This window comes from Pygocentrus nattereri, chromosome 17 (assembly GCF_015220715.1).
Source record: "Pygocentrus nattereri isolate fPygNat1 chromosome 17, fPygNat1.pri, whole genome shotgun sequence".
NCBI classification, from domain to species: Eukaryota; Metazoa; Chordata; class Actinopteri; order Characiformes; family Serrasalmidae; genus Pygocentrus; species Pygocentrus nattereri.
The window spans coordinates 27,768,877-27,787,295 of NC_051227.1; the positions used below are offsets into that span (position 1 = coordinate 27,768,877).

At 41.3% G+C, this 18,419-nt stretch overlaps 1 protein-coding gene across 12 annotated transcripts in view; it reads left to right on the forward strand.

Annotated features, from left to right (window-relative positions):
• tenm4 (teneurin transmembrane protein 4) overlaps positions 1-18,419 on the forward strand; it is a 246,804-nt gene that overhangs the window by 167,114 nt on the left and 61,271 nt on the right. For all 12 annotated transcript variants that reach the window (XM_017696788.2, XM_017696786.2, XM_017696787.2 and 9 more), the window contains 3 exons: positions 236-382; positions 3,283-3,499; positions 13,132-13,251. In XM_017696788.2, coding sequence (XP_017552277.1) covers positions 236-382; positions 3,283-3,499; positions 13,132-13,251 — 484 coding nt within the window. The remainder of the gene's footprint in view (positions 1-235; positions 383-3,282; positions 3,500-13,131; positions 13,252-18,419) is intronic.

Below are 18,419 nucleotides of genomic sequence, written 5' to 3' on the forward strand. Positions count from 1 at the left end.
GTCAGAGGCCATTATTTCCAACGCATTTTTCGTCCCGTTACCCCAAAGCCATATCTGCTGCATTTAACGCAAGATAAAATTTTATGTAGACTAATGGTTCTAAATACCCACTTCCTTCTTATCTCTCTTTCTTCAGCATCTATTTATTTATTTATTTATTAAATGTCAAGGTTTTGAAGTTTGTTGGGATCTGCATTCTCTTCCACTGACATTACTCTTCTGCTTGTGTGCACAGAGGGTTGCCCTGGTCTGTGTAACGGCAATGGCAGGTGCACGCTGGGTAATAATGGCTGGTACTGCGTGTGCCAGCTGGGCTGGAGAGGAACAGGCTGTGACACCTCCATGGAGACGGCATGCAGCGACGCCAAGGACAACGACGGAGGTAAGCGCGCAAACATCCGCAAATCACTGCAACACGCACAGAGGAAACTGAGGACTTACTAATGGGCTCTCAAACAGAGAGGAAGCCCAATTTAAATATTACACTTCTCTATGTTCTTCTCTGCTTCCTTCCTCTTCTCTCCTTTCCTCCTCTCATTTCTTGTAATCTGTTCTCTTATTTTCTCGTCTCCTCGTTTTTCTTATTTGCTTTTTTCTCTTCTCTTTAGTGTTCTTCTGTTTCTTCACTTCTTTTAGTTTGTCTTCTCATTTCCTTTCATTCCTTCTTGTCAATTCTCATCTCTTCAATTCTGTTTTTCTCTTCTTTCACAAGCTCCTCCTTTCTTGTCTCTCTTTTACTTTTTATTCTATTCTGTTAGTTCTCTTTCCTTTTCTTCTCTTATCTTCTCTTCTACATCTTTTTCTTCTACTTTGTCTGTTCTCTTCAGTTCTTTATCTCCTCTCTCTTCTTTCTCCTTCGCTTCAATTTTTTCTATACTCGCTTCAGTTTTTTTCCTCTTCCTGTCTTCTCATTTCCTCTGTTGTCCTTTTATCGCTTCTCATCTGTTGTCTTCTTTACAGTTGTCCTCCTCTTTTTTATCCTTTCCTTTACTCTTTTCCCATCAATCCTCTTCTCTTCTCATCTGGTTACCTTTGTTTCTCACATGTACCTGAAATAGCCACTCTGCATTGGTTGTTTTTATCTCTTGCTTAAGCCTGCCCAGCACTGGTCCTGAGCACCTGCTCCAAAAAAGTAATCAGGTAGCTCTTTAAATAACAGTGAATGTGTATGAACCTGCCTGCAGATGCTGGGCATTGGCTGTAGGAGAGTGAGACCACTCTAAGTGAGAATTAGAGCCTCTGAGCTCGCTGTAAGCCAAGAAGGGAGGCATACAAACCCCGCAGAGCCATGCCTCCAAATCCCAGCATGCACCAGCTTCAGGGATGGTCTCCCACTAAGCCCCAAAATAAGCCTCAGCCTGTGCCTGTCACAGAGACCTGCAAGAGTCCAGAACACACAGGCTCCAGAGCCCACGCTCCCTCTGGAGAGCCCTCTCCAGCTGTGTTGCGCAAATACGCTGCCTCACCATTCACTGACTGCTACATGTTATGCAGTTGCATACTTCCATTTATTTAAAAGCTGTTTGTCTATCTGGCAAGGTCTTGGCCATTCAGATTTGATGCTTGGACATGTGTTGGAGGAAGAGCTGAGCTGGAACAGCAGGAAATCTGAGCTAATGTAGAAATTACACACCTTCTCATTTACTGTCAGCAATATGGAGCCAACCCCCTTGGTGCATTAAGGCATTTAGATTTACATAAGTATCTAGCTAGCACTGAAAAAGACCATCTTAGATCTGTGGTAGTAAGACGTTATGAAACAGTCACTCAGAAATCCTTTCTGTTATAACAGCTGTTATGAGGTTAGACAAGCTCAACAAAAGACAAAAACAGACAAATAACTGCCATCTGTGACAGGTTACAGTGCCTTCAGTAAAAAATTATTTGAATATTCTTAATTAAAATGAAAGAAAATATGTTTCCCAATGTTTTCCGATTAATTAGGACACGGTTGGCTTTCTGTGAATGTGAAATGTGACTCTGTTTTGAGCTGCTAGTGAGCAATGCATGGTGAAAATGGAGGGATTTGTCACGATTGGCCCCTCCCGGTCCTGTCCATGTGTTCGTGTTTTGTTTTGGTCTAGTCCACGTGTTCTTTGTTTTGGTTTCCTAGTCCGGCCCCTTGTTTTGTTACTCCGCCCCTGATTGTTGCCACTTGTTTTCCGCCTGTCCCTCGTTGTCCCTGTATTTTATAAGCCCTGTGTTTGCCCTTTGTATTCGCTGGTCTTTGTGTTGTTTGATATGTTTGATCGTGTGTAATGTGTTGGATGTGTTGGATTGTATTCTCGTGGTGTTTGGTTCTTGTTTGAGGTCTTGTGTTAATTTTGTCATGTCTGTCTCTCCTGATCTGCGTATTGGCTGTTTGAACCTGGACCGTTTTGACCATGACCCTGGATTTGGCCATAATAAAAGTCGCTTATCACAGTGTATGCATCCGCCTCCTGGCTCCACATTACAGGATTAGATCCCTTTACTGTGAAAAACAATTCACACTTCTCCACAAACAGCACAACTGCAACTCTCTTGATATGAAACAATCATGTACAACTGCTGCAGTAAAAAAAAATGAATGGACACTATAAGAACACATTTAGAAATGTTGACTTGCTTGCTACAAATACAGGTGTTTTGACAATAACAAAGTTATATATTACAGTTTTGCCTTGGCGTCAGTGGGGTTTTTGTCAATGTTCTGTAAGAGCTTGCAAGAACACGTTTGTGGGCGGACCCTGGGTAGGTCACTTGGCTGCCTTGTGGTGGGAGAGACAGGCCTTGTAGAGGCAGCAGTGTGACGTTTGCCAGGAGACATGTTATTTTTGTCTTCCTGCCTATCTGTCCAGAGAGGTTCTTGAGATCCAACAAAAAGAGAGAGTGGAGGAGAGAGAGGGAATGAAAGACAGAAAGGGAGAGAGAGAGATAGATGACCCACTTCAGTGCTCTAAAGTTCCCCTTTCCTGGCTGGGAGTCTTGAATTATTTGAGCTGAATTATAGGAAGGAGGAGGTGAGGAAAAGACAAAAATGAAAAACGGGTGTAGAGAAAACTGTTCTGTCTAAGACTTTGCACTTATAGAGTGGAATAAGACGACCAATTATTTCTGACCGTGCATGGCGGACCAGTAGTCCATACTACTCATAAAACTTCCTGAATTGTGGAATCTGATATGGTGAATGCTTTTGCCATTTTACATGTATTGTTCTGTGGAATTTGTGTGGAAACTCTGCAAGTGCTACATTGTAAATCTTGTTTGTTGACTGTCTCAATGACTGTCTCTAATGTTCAGATGGCCTGCTGGACTGCATGGACCCAGACTGCTGCTTGCAGGCTTCATGCCACACCACCTCTCTCTGTGTGGGCTCTCCGGATCCACTGGATATCATCCAAGAGACGCAGATCTCCTCCAGCCCGAGCAACCTGCAGTCCTTCTACCAGCGTGTGCGTTTCCTGGTGGGCCGAGATAGCACCCACGTCATCCCCGGGTCCAACCCCTTCGAGGGAAGGTGAGTGATGGCTTTATGGTGGTCTACTAAGTGGCATGGAAGTCTTTCTAGGGCTAAGTCTGCCTGTTCAGTGGCCATCTTGGCAGTGCCCAGGGCATATCTCTTTGAATGGGAAGGGACCAGTAAATCCCAAACTATAGGCCATCACATAGGTTATAATGTTTGGCTCAGATAATGCACAAAAATGTGTTTTTGCAGCATTTTCTGGCTACTGTGCTTGTGCATATCTGCACAACGAGGGACAGTTTTTCTGTCTTACAGCTTTACCAGCAAGCCAGTTGGTTTTGTTGAAGAGAGTGCCATATTAAGTGTTACAGCTTTCCCATTCATTTTCTAACCAGTGACCTGTCGCTTCATTTATAACATCTCTGGTGACACGTGCACAACAGTAGATGTAGCCTAACTGTAGAAATCAACATATCAGTAGTGTGAGATTATTTCACATTTGAGACAAGCAGTAGTAAAACTGCTTGTTTGCCAAAAGAAAATGGAAAAATGTTTGTTGCAGAATCTGTGATGCCAGTATTTCAAAGGGAGGCATGACCAGTAAGTACTTCAGTACATCAAATTGAATTAAGCTTTTAAAGCTTTTAAACCATGCCAGAGCGCACAGTGACATTGTAGCTCTACAGTCATTTAGTTTTAAAATAACTTGAGAAAGATCACACTCAAAACTTCTCCTTCTCTTCACCCAAAGCCCTATAAATTGTCCTTTCTCCCTTCAGTTTCCCCTGACAAAACTTTGTAGCACTCAACCACCTCCTCTCCACACCTCTTCTTCCTTCACTCAGTTTCTGGGTGACAGGGGGTCCAGCTTCCTGTGCTCAGTAGAAGGCCCTAGAACTCCAGCCTGAGCTTCTCAAAGTTTCCCTTCTTTGCCTCAAGCTGAAGTCATCCAACCAGTAAATTCTTTTTTTGTTGTTGTTTTTGTTTTGTTTTGTTTTTTTTGACTGAAATAAAGTATTTAACATGTGGAATGGTATTAATAGCAGGATTTATGGGCATTTGTTGAGTAGTCAGATTAGACAGAGTAAGGATTGGTATCAGCGCTAAGTTTTGGCAGATACTTCAGGATCGGGTATCTGTATCAGAAGGAAAAAAGTGGTATCACTGCATCCCTACTAAATGTCAGGAAGCAAAGATGTATTGCTTAATCAGCTGTATTTGGATTAATGAGGAAATAATGCATGAATTGGAAGTTCATTTGGAAGACCAACCTTTCAGTTAAAATACAATACAGCACAGTGATGCACTAGTTATACTGTATGTGCAGGTGATTCTTTGAGCCGCTGTGTCGTATCTCCCAAGGCATGTTGTATTTTTCTTCTGCGAAGATGTCAGCATTCTGTTATTTTTAGTCCATTAGGATGATCAGCTGAGGAATTGTGCATGAAATCATGCACAGAACAGAGCAACAACACAAGCTTCTCATATTCATGAATACAGTGTAGAGGCATGTTGCAATGCCTTTGAGTCGAACTCCCATAGGCACCTGGGGCACAGGGTCCCGGCCACGCTCTTTCATATCAGAGAGACACAATCGCTATCGTTGCTACCCGTGTGGTTTCTTCGAGTCTCTGTGCCATTCTCTCGTTCCCTTTTCATCTTTTAAACTCTAGTGAGATCCTTTGCCACTCGCTTGTGAGTCTCCCTCACCCTCTTCTCTCTCTCATGCTTTTCCTAAGCTCATTTAAGAGTAGCACAATAGGCAGAAACACAAATAAGAAAAGAAATGCAGCTTCTTTTTGAAATCTCATGAACACACAAACACATGCGTACACATACTCCAACCCTCCTTGTTCTCTTTTATCAAAGCACAGAAAAAACGCCAAAGCTGGAAATGCGGAGGAAAAAAAGGGAAAGCATCAAAAGAACATCTATCTGGTTCACATGGAGGATGCTTCTAATGGCCTGACGTTTTGATTCCTGTCTCCTTAAGGCTGAGAAGTAATGTGCCGGAGAGGCCTTGGATTCAGAGCATCATATTTTTAGGCTTTTGCACTTTGGTCCTGAAGCAGAAATGTGATGTTTCAAGAGGCTTTGGATCATAGCAGGATCATACCACCCCCCGTCTTGTGCTGTAATTTGTGGGAGCATCTTCAGCGTGCGCGTTTGTTGCACTGGGCAGAGTCTTAAAGCCGAGAGGCTTCTGCTTTGTGCCTCAGTGCCTCCGGCTATTCCAATCTCCCTCTTTTCTGATCCACGCCATCCCTAATGACGCTTTGATCACTTCAAAGCCTGAGCCACTGGTCTCCTTCCACAGCTCCCGCTCCAACTTCTGCGGCCTTTCAGGCTAAGCCTTCCTCCCTCTCGCACCATGTGAAGAACTTTAAGAAGCCATTGCGTCCTTGTCCTGCTAATGTCAAGATGTCTGATGCTTATAACCTTCTGAATAAGAAAAGCAAGAAGACAGAAGAGAAGAAGAAGACAGGTTCTGATAGTGCCTTTTGTGGACGTGTCAGTGGACACTCATGGACTGCACTCCGAATACGAGGTGACATTTTCCAGAGGTGACATTTTTGTGACATTCAATAGAAACTCCTCAGTGTTTCACAATCCCCACTTCATTATTTTGAGAAGGGGGTGCTACCAACCCTCCATCTTTTTTCCAAGGAAAAAAAAGGCATAAATAAATAAAACTTGAGACACCAGCCACGAGCTGCAAGAGCCCGAGCCCACGGCTTACCTAAAAATATCAGCCATTATATATTATTCATCAACACTATTCGTTCCTCCAGCCACTGACAGATATGAGAGGGCTTGGCATGGGCTCTCAGACCCAGATGGGGCACTCAGGGCGCAGGGACGTGCCAGCGGGACTCAGCCCCCTGGCCGTCACCCGATCAGGCCCTCTCTATTGATCCTGTACCCATTTGTCCATGTCAGAGTGCTCTTAACTCCACTAAAAAGCATCTGAGGTGTTGCGTGTTAAAGCCACCGTGCTTTTAATGGGACACCCAATACACCGGGCTACATCATAGCTCTGTGTTGGGCTGGATGGGAAATAGTGCCACACGTTATTTTATTCCTGTATTTTTGGCTGGTTGTTTTATGTCGTATGTGCTCACATACATATAAACATAGTGATGTGCGCTACCTTAGCCCTGCATTGTGCTGTAAAGTAATGACAAAAAATTCAGCATCACAATATTTTTCAAATGCATCACAGCAATTGATGATGTATATGTTTATTTCAGTAAACAGTAAAGTTTATTCAGTTTTATTCACTTTGTTCTTAAATGTACACAAGAAAGAACCTTACACAGTATTGTAAATATTGACATGACAGAAAGCACATTTGCATGAAGTAATTACTGTATGCTTAGTTTTTATTCATTTTAAACTGTTCTCACAAAACAATCTGGAACCTCTTGCAGTGCATACAGTACTGTTCAAAGGTCCGAGAACACCTAGCATTAATTTCCAGTCGAAATGGCCATTAAAGACGAGTCATTGTTTTCTGTGGCGGGAAGAAAAACATATTTAACAGGAGATTACACAGAAGTCTCATCAAATAAATACAATTTCAGATTTTTCAGTGTTTTGTGTCCACCTCTTACTCTTATTACAACTTCTTTCTTAACTTTCATTCTTTTTGAAAGACTTTGGAAGGCTTGCTTTCAGTGTTTTAAAGAAATCTGCAGGGATGTTCTTCAGCATTTTCAAAGTTCAATTTGAAAATGTTGTTGTATTTTGGCTTGTTACTCTTCAAGTAATCCAAAACACATTTTTCTTTGATTATTCGGTCCCTTATTCTAGTGGATTACTTTATTCATTTGTATATAATGTAATACATAATAATTGCATAATATCTAATATATGTAATCTCTTCAGATATATTATATACTTAATGGCTGTTTTAACTGGAAATTGAGCAAATCATGGGTTAATAAGCGTGGTCTCTGATTTTGGCACAGCACTGTACATTGCAGTTGTCTTAAGTTTTCTTTAATGCCACTAACTCCGAATATCAATATTGTTGCGTGGCAGTAATGCAGGAATCCTAATTTTCTCAATCCATGTGCTCTTGGCACCATTTGCCATCATTTGGAAATGGAAGAGGAGGAAGATAGAGATGACTATTTCATTCCTCTTCATTTAGCTGATTTAGAAGTCTGGCATGTGTTCTTGGAAAAAGGGAAAGCTCTGTTGCACAGTAATGCAGTTCTAATGAGGAACTGAGTGTGCTGTATTTGTTCTTTTTCATGTGCTTTGAAAATAAATGGCTGATGTATTGATGATGCCAATGCTGATTAGGGAAGATTCCTAGTTTTGTAGAAGCAGATCTATGCTTCTGATATTATCTGATAAGACTTTTTCTTTTATCTCAGATGCCGAGGTATCTTTGGGAACATTTTTCTAGTATACTGTCTATTTCCTGGCGCAATAAAAATGGCTGAAAGCTTCATGGTGTTAAATCTTTAACATCCATATTTCAGCTGTGTTCAATTTTGAGCACTTGTGGGCCAAAATTGGAACCGTTGTTAAACGCTCCCTAAATGCCTTTTCAGATATGAATGCACAAATTTAACAATATAAGAAAAAAGTGATAATCCCACTTTAGTCAAAAAGTCAAGTCTGAGATCAAGGCTGATCTTGGAGGCAGTTTATTCTCTTTGAAATAACAAGGCTGTCAGCACGTTCCCCCACGCATTGTTTCAATGTGTTTTTACTGCTCTTGAAATGTGTCATTATTTTGCTCATTAGCACCAGTGAAAAGCTCATCATCTCTCAATGTTCCTATAAAACACAAAGTGGAGATGTACACACAGTCTCCTTTTGCACTGGTAAACTTCTACATAAGTGAACCCTCCAGATTCCTCACTACTCCTTTCTAATTCTGTTCTGATTAATGACAATGTTTAAATTGGTCATTAAGGCAGTAATCAGTCAGATCTGCTCACGTTCTACTTTTGTCCCAAAAGGGAGAAAAATGGGGCGATTACACTCTAATAACAGTTCACTAAAACAAACAGCCAGCATCAGTGATCAGCCACAGGCTAACAGAGTCACATCCTGTTCCTTTCTTTTTACTTGTTATTGCAGCATTAGCCTTTGGTGGGCAGGTTGGAGGGTTGTGCGTTTGGAGCACTGCCTCTGTTAACTTTGTTTACGGAGAGGCGAAGCTAAGCCAAGGACGGCTGAAGGAGAGAGGCAGCCTAAATTAGCATAAAGCAGGGCTCCATGGGAGCAGGATATTGTTGGGTGAATGATCTTGCCTGCAGTAAGGACAGGATGAGGGCAGCCTCTTACACACCAGTGTTAATTGTTTCCGCTATGTGGCAAATGTTTAAGACCTAACGCATAGGAACGGATCCACTGTCCAATCATTCTTCAGCAAGAGCACTTAATTTAAAAAAGCTTGCTACCCTTTTTTTTTTTTTTTTTTTTTACTTTTTATGTTAGATTGTTAACTTGTGGGATGTTATTATAATATATGCAAATTGGCAAATTGCCCACTTTATTAGAACCTAGACACCTACCTATTTAGAGACTTGGGCTGTCAAAATGTATAAATGTAGAAAACATCCAATGAAGTCTTTAAAGCCTTTGCTGTGGCTCCTAGTATGTTCCTAGCCAGTTACTAACATGACAACAAACAACAACTACCAAATGGAAGGAAGAACATGCTATTGCTGACCTTTTGCTTCCATTAGACTTTTATGGGGTTTTACATACCATGTTTTCATTTGCAGTTCAGTCATTCTGAAAAAGCTGATATGTTAACACTATTGGGTAAAAATGTTCTCATTTGAAGTAACCAGTGATTTGGGTCAGACTTTTCTGACAACATTTTGAATGTGGACCCTTTGTAGCATAATAAATGAATAATCACTTAATATTTATGGCATTGAAGTCGCGTAGCTAAGCTACAACACAGGTACTGCAACCACCCACGCCACTTAGATTCATTACAGTCTGTGTCCTCATGTTTTCAGCTGAGCCTTTCTTTAGGTTATAACAGTAACATCACTGGTGTAAGGATTTTATGCAAAGTCCTTCCCAGAGGCACGACATGCTTTTTATGTGCTCACAAATTGTATGCTTTTGGGTCGTTTGATAATTTATGCTGATTGCCCTGTAGTGGATTTAGGAGACATAACATTGGCATGGAAATCTGGTGTTAACGTCAGTTAGCTGTGATGTGGCAGTATAACTGACGTATGTAACACACGCCAACATGTCTCTATCATGGTCACTAATGTGTTCAGAATGATCCACCACCAAACCAATATCCAGTCAACAGTTGCCCTGTGGTCAGAAACTGACCAACAGTGAAGTAGAGGTGGCCAAAAAATGTTGCATGATGTGTACAATGATGCAGTGTACTCTTATATTGTGGACCTATAAGGGAGTTGGAGCTCATAAAGTGATGAGGGAGTACACAGTAGGGTTTCTAAAAAAGTGGATGCTCAGTATGATTCACTGCTATGGATAGATATGTGTACAGTACAAGATGTACAGTAACGGTCAAAAATTTGGATGCAGCTTATTGACTGTATATTGTATAATGAATATATTACATGATCTTATAGGTATTTTGAGGTACAAGCTTTTGCTTCAGTGCTTGGAAAATGTTTCTGAAGCAAATTCAAATAGTGAATGTGATGCTTATGTATGGATTTCATTCTAATACAATTTTTTAAGTAAAAGCTATTCATTTTTCAGGAGATATTTCTGAGGAAATTATATCAGACTATATGTTTACATAATGAAGGTGAAAAGTATAATAAGTGAAAACATGAGTTTCCATAGATGAAGTTCAAGAAGAAATTAAATGATACAGAGAACGTGGTACTCCTAAGAGCCATGCAAGGTGTTAGAATACCAAAACTGTCACCATTAGATGAACATTACTTAAAACTTGGAATCCTTGAGAGAGAAGAGAAAATCAAGTTCTACCCTTGCTCTATATCTGAAATTATCCGCAAGTGCACCACTTATACTTAACGGCCTCTTTTACTGGTATTTAAAAAAAAATCAAGGGTGGTCACTGTACTTTTATACTGTACTGTACATTGTTTGGAAAACACACAGTTTTCAGCAGTCAGCTAGTACTCAGCATATGTGAAGCTACTACAAGTCTGTTGGAAAGAAATCCCAGGTGGCTTCGAATGATACTGCTGAGAGAATGCCACAAAGTACCAGTGTACAAAACTGTCCTCAGGGCTGCTTAAAAAATTCGAAAAGATAGTTTGAATTATTTAACACTTTGATGTTACTTTGTTATCCTATATGTATTATTCACATAGTTTTGATGTATTCAATATTCTAAAATGTGGAATATTGTAGCGATGGGGAGCAATGTTGCAAACACATATGCTGAGATAAGCAAGTTTTATTTTGGGCAAATCCAGGGTCATAGTCAAAACGGTCCAGGAGCAGAAGCATGAGGAAACCAAACAAAGAAGCACATGGACAATAAAAAATAAACAGAAAAGCACATGGAGAAGTGGGAGGAGCCAATCGTGACGGTTCCCTCCACCAAGACACACGGCTCCAAAGTGTGCCAAACAAAAAACAATACCAAACACAAGAGACCAAAAACAGATACAGAACTAAACAAGGACAGGAGCCGGGACAGGACGAACAGAAGACTGAACAGGCACAGAAACAGGAACAGACACAGAATCAAGAACAGGAGCCGGAACGGAAGCAGGAACAGGAACGGAAACGGGCACAGAAGCAAGAACGGGAACAGGAACAGGAGACGGAACAGGCACAGAAACGGGAGAGGAAACCGAAGAAACACCAGACACAGGAACAGAAGAAACAGCAACAGAACGAGGACGAAAAAGAGTCTGGGAGGGAGGACGAGGACGCACAACACAAAACGACGCAGAACGAGAGACAGGAGGCACAACAGGACGAGGGAAACAAGAACATAAAATAGACCACGCAAACGAGAGGGGAACAGGCACCAAAACTGGGAACAGAGGAGGGCAAAAACGAAGGGACAGACAAAACAGAAGCAGACACAAATGGAGAAATGGGATGCCCTTGGTGAGCAGGAGGAACAGAAGGCCCATGGGGAACAGCAGAAGGGCAGGTGAGCCTGCAACGACGTCCATGGGGGCAAGCGGGCCTGCAACGACGTCGTCCACGGGGGCAGGAGGGCCTGCAACAACGTCCACGGGGGCAGGCGAGCCTGCAACGGCGTCCACGGGGGCAGGCGGGCCTGCAACAACGTCCACAGGGGCAGGTGGGCCTGCAGTGACTGGCGGCGGGTCCGGAGGCGTGGGAGTGCCACAGGGTGCGGCCATGGGATCAGGCTTGCCACAGGTTGCAGCCACAGGATCAAAACTGGGGCTGGAGACAGCTGCACCAACCTGGACAAACAGGCAGAAACAGGACCCTCTTGGCCATTCCCAAGGTTCACCGGAGCTCTTGTCATCCAAACCGAAGATGGGATGGTCCTTCGCCTTCCTACAGGACCGATGAGACGCTCGTGTACACTCAGCACCAGGGGATTTTCTCTCACTGGCTTGGCGGCGTTGGGACACAGGTAACTTGGGCTACGTGGAAACAGCCACATCCCAGTGTGTCGCTTACCCACTGCGTCCTCTGTAGGCTGGTCTTTCTGTAATGTGAGCGATGTTGCGGCTGCATACGCTGAGATAAGCAAGTTTTATTTGGAGCAAATCCAGGGTCATAGTCAAAATGGTCCAGGTTCAAACAGCCGATACGGAGAGCAGGAAGGACAGAGATGACAAAATGAGCACGAAACCTCAAACAAGAACCAAACACCACAAGAATACAATACAATACATCCAACACATCAAACACGATCAAACAAAGACTAAGGAAAACACAGGGCTTAAATACAAGAGGGCTAACGAGGGTTCACAAGACACAGGTGGAAAACAGGTAAAAACAATCAAGGGCTGAGACAAGAAACAACGGGCAGAACCAGGAGGAAGCCAAACAAAGAAGCACATGGACGATAAAAAGTAAACAAAGAAGCACATGGACATAAACAGTAAAAAAGTAAAGAGAAAAGCACATGGAGGAGTGGGAGGAGCCAATCGTGATAAATGTACATGGTAAAACCACAATAATGTACAGACAAGGCTTAAAGGATCTCTTTGTGTGTTGTATGTTTACTTCCTAAATGTCTTACGAAGTCTCCTGTAAGCTCTACTTTGTGTGACATTGGACTTCATAAGTCTTGTATCATGCTGTTAATCCTCTTTGTGTGAGTTCAGAACTGTTTGAAATTGTGTTTGATTGATTCACTAATATTGATTTGTAAGTGTCTGCTCTGCCAAAGTAACTGATAGCATCTTCAAAGGGTGAGATCATTTCCAACTCCACTGGAGTGGCTGAACACACCACCGCAGCACCTCACTGTTGTTCTCCCTCCTCTGAGCAGTTCACTGTTTTAATTAGGATGAAAGTGTAAAGAATTCTCTGTGAAGTCTTTTTTTCTTCTCATCATCTTTTTTTTCTTTTAAGGAAGGGAAACCCACTGTGGTCTCCTCAGAGCTGTCACTCGGGTTTAATTCATTATTTAAGTAATTGGAAATTGGGTCACGTGGGGTGAATTGTGCCACTGTGTGATGTGTGTGTTATTACATGGCAGAAGTGAGGGCTGACACGTCAGCTTTGTTATGTTGTCTTTCTCCCTCTAGTCACGCCTGCGTCATTCGAGGACAAGTGGTCACCTCTGATGGCACACCGCTGGTTGGAGTGAACATCAGCTTCATCAACAACCCAGTTTATGGATACACCATCACCAGACAGGACGGCAGGTATGCTGCTGTATACACACACACACACACACATGAGGAGTCGGGACAGAGTGGCTGAAAGAGCAAAGAGAGCGCTATATAAAGTATATAGCGCTCTCTTTGCTCTTTCAGCCACTCTGGCTTAACCCATTTTCATCACAGCCATAAAGGGCTGCTGCTGCTTGTTCTGAGGGAGGTTTCAGGTGTACTATACAATATTTTTTCTTCACCAACGTTTAGGGAATATATTTTGATGAAAATCTTTGCTTTGTTGATATATATACACACATTACTTATAATAAGTAAAAATAGCCACATTGATATCCAGTCTGCCTGCTGGGGGGACGTTGCTACAATATAGACCCCACAGTGAAAATGGCCTTTTTACTCTTACAAATCACGTTGGATATAAGAAAAATTACACCTGCCGTCTCCATTTAATAATAATTATAATAATAATGATGATGATGATGATGATTTACTCATAGCTTATTGAAACAAGCATGGAAATCCTGTCATTTTTCAGTGCTGACTTTGTGTACGAGGAGATATTTTATTATTTAGGTTTTTTGAAAAGCTATTGTTGCTTGTACAGTTTTCACATTCTGGCACATTTTGTCATTGTTTGACATCAAAACAAAGTGGAAATAATCCAAAAGTGCTTACTTAAATCTATCAGTGCATACTGCACATCAGTTGTAAATGTAATTAATTGCATAACTGTGTAACTTTATAATTAAGTAATTGCAAAAGTAATTGTATAGTATTAAATAAAAATAACTAGGAACTGTAGCATTCCTACCTCCTTTCTAACATGTTTTTCTTATTCAACACTGATCCACCTCTCTGATCTTATTCATCTTTCTTTTCTCCCTCTCTTTCTGGCTTTTTTGCTCCGAGTAGATGTTATCTTTCTGCTCGCTCTCTAATGCTCCACTCTTTATCTCTCACTGCCCTGAGCTGATCATTCCTGGCTGCTGCTCTCTCCATCCCACACATTTACTGTCCTCCCTCCCTGCACCTTACTCTCACTCTACTCTGTTCCCTCTTCTTTTCTCCCTTTGTGACTGTAAACACTCGTCTTTCCCTACCTCTCCCTCCCCAACTCACTCACTCTCATTCTGCTCTTTTTTCTTCTCCATCACTCCGTCCGTAAACAGTCCTTTATCTCCCTCTGCCTCTCTCTCTCACTCTATGCCTCTCTCTCTGTCTTCCTCCATCTCTATGTCTCTCTCTCTGTCTCTCTCACTCTCTGCCTCTCTTTGTGTCTCTCACTCTTTCATGTAAACATGCTCTCTCTCACTCTGCTCTGTACTGAACCCTGGCGAAACATGCTCAGCGCGGCGTGAAATCACAAAAGCACCTGTTCAGCCACTTAGAAACGGGGGAAGGCTGTCTGCACTCGTTTTTATGATGTGTTCTTTATTGTCCCAGCACCTCCATTTTGCCCATGTCCCCCTACTCCACCACTCCAGAAAAGCTTCTTCTGCCTCCTGACCATCAACTAAGACTCATACTGACTATTTATGAAAAAACAGTTAGTTTAACATAAATCTGGGGAAAAATAACATTTATATATAACCTAAATTTAACATTTATACCCTTTCGCTTAGCCACTACAAATTCCAATTAACCCCTAGAAGTTGCATCAGCATTAGCAAAAGCATGGTGTAAATTTGTACTAGTTACTTCTAACTCGTTGCTCTTTGAAACAAGCAGAGAAATTCTGTCGAAAGTGTGAAATCTCCATTTTTATTCTTTACTACATTTGTGTTTATGAGGAAGCAAGAATCGTGAGTATGGTTTCAAAAATGCAGCATGGTATGAATTAGTTGTGTGTATTGTCTTGTTTTTTGAAAAGTAAAACATTATTTACAGTTCTGGAGTTTGTTATTCTATGGAGTTAACAAATTATTTGGCGATTCAGATTTAAAAATGTCCATATAAATTTGAATGTAATTAAATGCTGAACTAATAGTGTCATTAATTCCGTACATAATCTGTATAAATAGGAACATAATACTGTTAGTTTTAATGTGAGAGTTTCACTTTGCAGTCTCAGGTATGTTTCAAGGTGAATATAATCCGTTACATAACTCTCTATATATTTACTTGTAATTACATGCAAAACAACAGTAATAACTCTTTCAAGGGTTTAATGCCTCTTTTCTAGCTGCATGCAAGTCCTGCAGGGTTGTAGAATGCCTTTGATTGGTGAAATATGTGAGTCATGTGTACATCTCCAATTCCCTGATGGGGACATGAAAGTAATGAGTCACCCACTGCGTCAGTAATCACACTGCAGGCACTGTGGCTGGTCCAAGCCGCGTCGATCGTTCATGTACTGACCTAATCCACAGATCCAGTTAACCCCTTTTGCGTTAGCCCTGTTGTCCCTGTGAAATCCTGAGCATAAGGCTTGGTGCTATGGAGAATTATAGTGTGTGTCACCAGAGCCTGAGGTGCTTCTCCTGATTGATAACGGCCTTATCGATCGGCCTCAGCCTGTAGGTGTGCAATTTGTGTGTGCATGTGGCTGACTGGCCTTTGTGTGAGTAGCTGGCACTGACTGGTGATCGGTCCAGGATTTTGGGCAGCATGAAAGCATAGACATTGCCACTAGTGCTGCACAATATGGACAAAATTGTAAATTGCAGTTATATTGTTATATATTCTTATCGCTTTTTGACTTGCAGTATATTAAGCCTGTCACCAGCAACAACAAATGCATAGTGTAATTTAGAACTATTTCATACAGTATTACTAATCGTAGCTCTTGAAAACAAATTCTGGCAGTGTGGATTTGAAACTTTCAAAGAGGGAGAAAAGGGCTGTGATGGATGTCATTAGTACGTAAAGAACACAGGCCAGCTGCTTGTACCTTTACCTGTTTTATTGAATTTCATGCAATATATGAAATGCTAATTAAAATTATTGTACTTACAGTGTTTTAACTGTAGCACTAACATGCTACATTTATGCTGGTGCATTTTGTCACACATTGTGATATGTATTGTATATTGAGAAAATATGTTGTGGTATATTATATTTTGGCTACTTTCAATTGATACCACATTTTTGTACCACATAAGTAGAACATGAAATCTTAGTCACATACAGATGTGTTTTGCAGGGAAAAAATGCATCCTTTACATTTTTCCCACTTTTTCATTGCTTAAAACAAACTGAAACAGATGAAGTACAAGTGAAAAAGGGTACCACAGCAAGGGCAGAGCAGACCTTTGTTTACAGGCTTGGCCAATGAGCACTATGCATTAGAGTTGGTCTTCCAATCCGGTCGTTGTGTGTGTGTGAGAGCACAGGGCCGTCCATCACTGACACAAGCCTCTGCGGTATGAATTGCAGGCACGACCTGACGGAAGGATGCGGCCCATTTACAGAGAGCAATTCAGAAGCCCTGTTTTTCATCTGTTAAGAGCAGTAGTAAGTCAATTAGAAGCTAATAGCAACTGCTCATCTAATCACAAAGCACTCACATAGAAATACACTTTCACTATACACAGAACTATAATGAATATGAGCATGTCAGCAGGTGGGCTAGTACAGAATGTATTTTTTATAGGGGATAATATATAGCAAAGGCAGAACATAATGACAGACAAATAGAAGCTTTGTCAGTTATAGAATGAAGCAGCTAACAAGATTCATAACAGAAAAAAGAATCTGTTTATCTATTTTAATATATCATTTGTGCATTTGTGTCTGTAACAGTCATAACTCTCCTGATCTATATTGTAAATATCCTGTGCATTTAACAGGGTGGATATGTATAGTCTGTGACTGACTCTGTACCACTGTACCATCTTTAATAGAAATAGAATTGTGAAACTCTGTGAAAATGTGTTGTGGTATATTATATTTTGGATACTTTTAGTTGATACCACATTTTTGTACCACATAAGTAGAACATGAAATCTTGTACAGTCATGTCCAGACGTGTTTTGCAGAAAAAAAGCATCCTTTACATTTTTTCCTCTTTTTCATTGCTTGAAACAAACTGAAAAAGATGTAGTACAAGTGAAAAAGAAGTGTTTTAGCAATTTTAGCAAGGGTACCACAGCAAGGGCAGAGCAGACCTTTGTTTACAGACCTGGCCAATGAGGACAATGCATTAAAGTAGGTCTGCAGGGATATGCAGTTGAATTAATGTCCAGGCAGCATGAGGGCTGGCTGCAGACTCACTGTGTAACTCCTGCAGCCTGCATGGACACACTGTCCCAATACATTCCCCAAGGGCCCTAACATCACCTACTGCTAATGGCTTGTTAAGAAAAGCAGTTGCAGGTGTTTGGGATGTGTAGCTGGATTAGTGTGTGCTTGTTTCTGCCTGAGTGTGCGCATTCATTTCTATCTGTTGAGAGAATTCACACTGTGCTATTGTCCCCGTGTACTCTATTCTCCAAAGAGCTCCCACTCCCAAACACTGTCGTCTGTGTTTTTTAGACAAACACTGGCAAAAGCTGCAGTCAAATTGAACACGGAAAAAAATGAAAAAGCCTTTCACTTGAATGAGAACGGATGTGGGACTGTGAAAATGGTATCCCATTCCAGTAGAGGTTAATTTAGCCTCGCCATTTATCTAACTCTGCTAATTGGCAAATCCTGGAAGCATGTGCTGGTAGAAAACAAGTGGGCAGGCTGTGGTTTCTATTTTTCTAAAACAGGCATCACAATTACCTTACATGAAAATGTGAGCCTGAAATGGGCACACAAGCTTATCAAGCTATCTTGCTTTATAGCTAGTTGATGCTTAGTAGCTCCCAAATGATGACAGACACAGTTCAAGCTCAGGTGAACAAATATTGCCAAGCACTGCCCTCTAAAGGTGTTAAAGCACCAGTCAGAAGTTGTGTGGTTTTAATAAGAACCATATTGTGCCTTAATAAGCGCATTTCATGAACCCAATTAAATTCTCCTTGTTGTGATATCAACATAGAATCACAAAAGCTAACAACTGTGGAAAATAATTGCAGTCAGCTTCAGTAATGACAATCGTGAATGTCACAGGCCTTTTTTTTTTTTTTTTAAACTGCTCATTATTACAGTTGCTGAACTGTCCATTCATTTAAAAGAACCTAAGTAGAAGTAGTTCAGCTGTACACTGTACCCAGATATTGATACTGGTATTGCCCATAATCTCCTGATTTTGCTCAATTTCTGGAACTGGT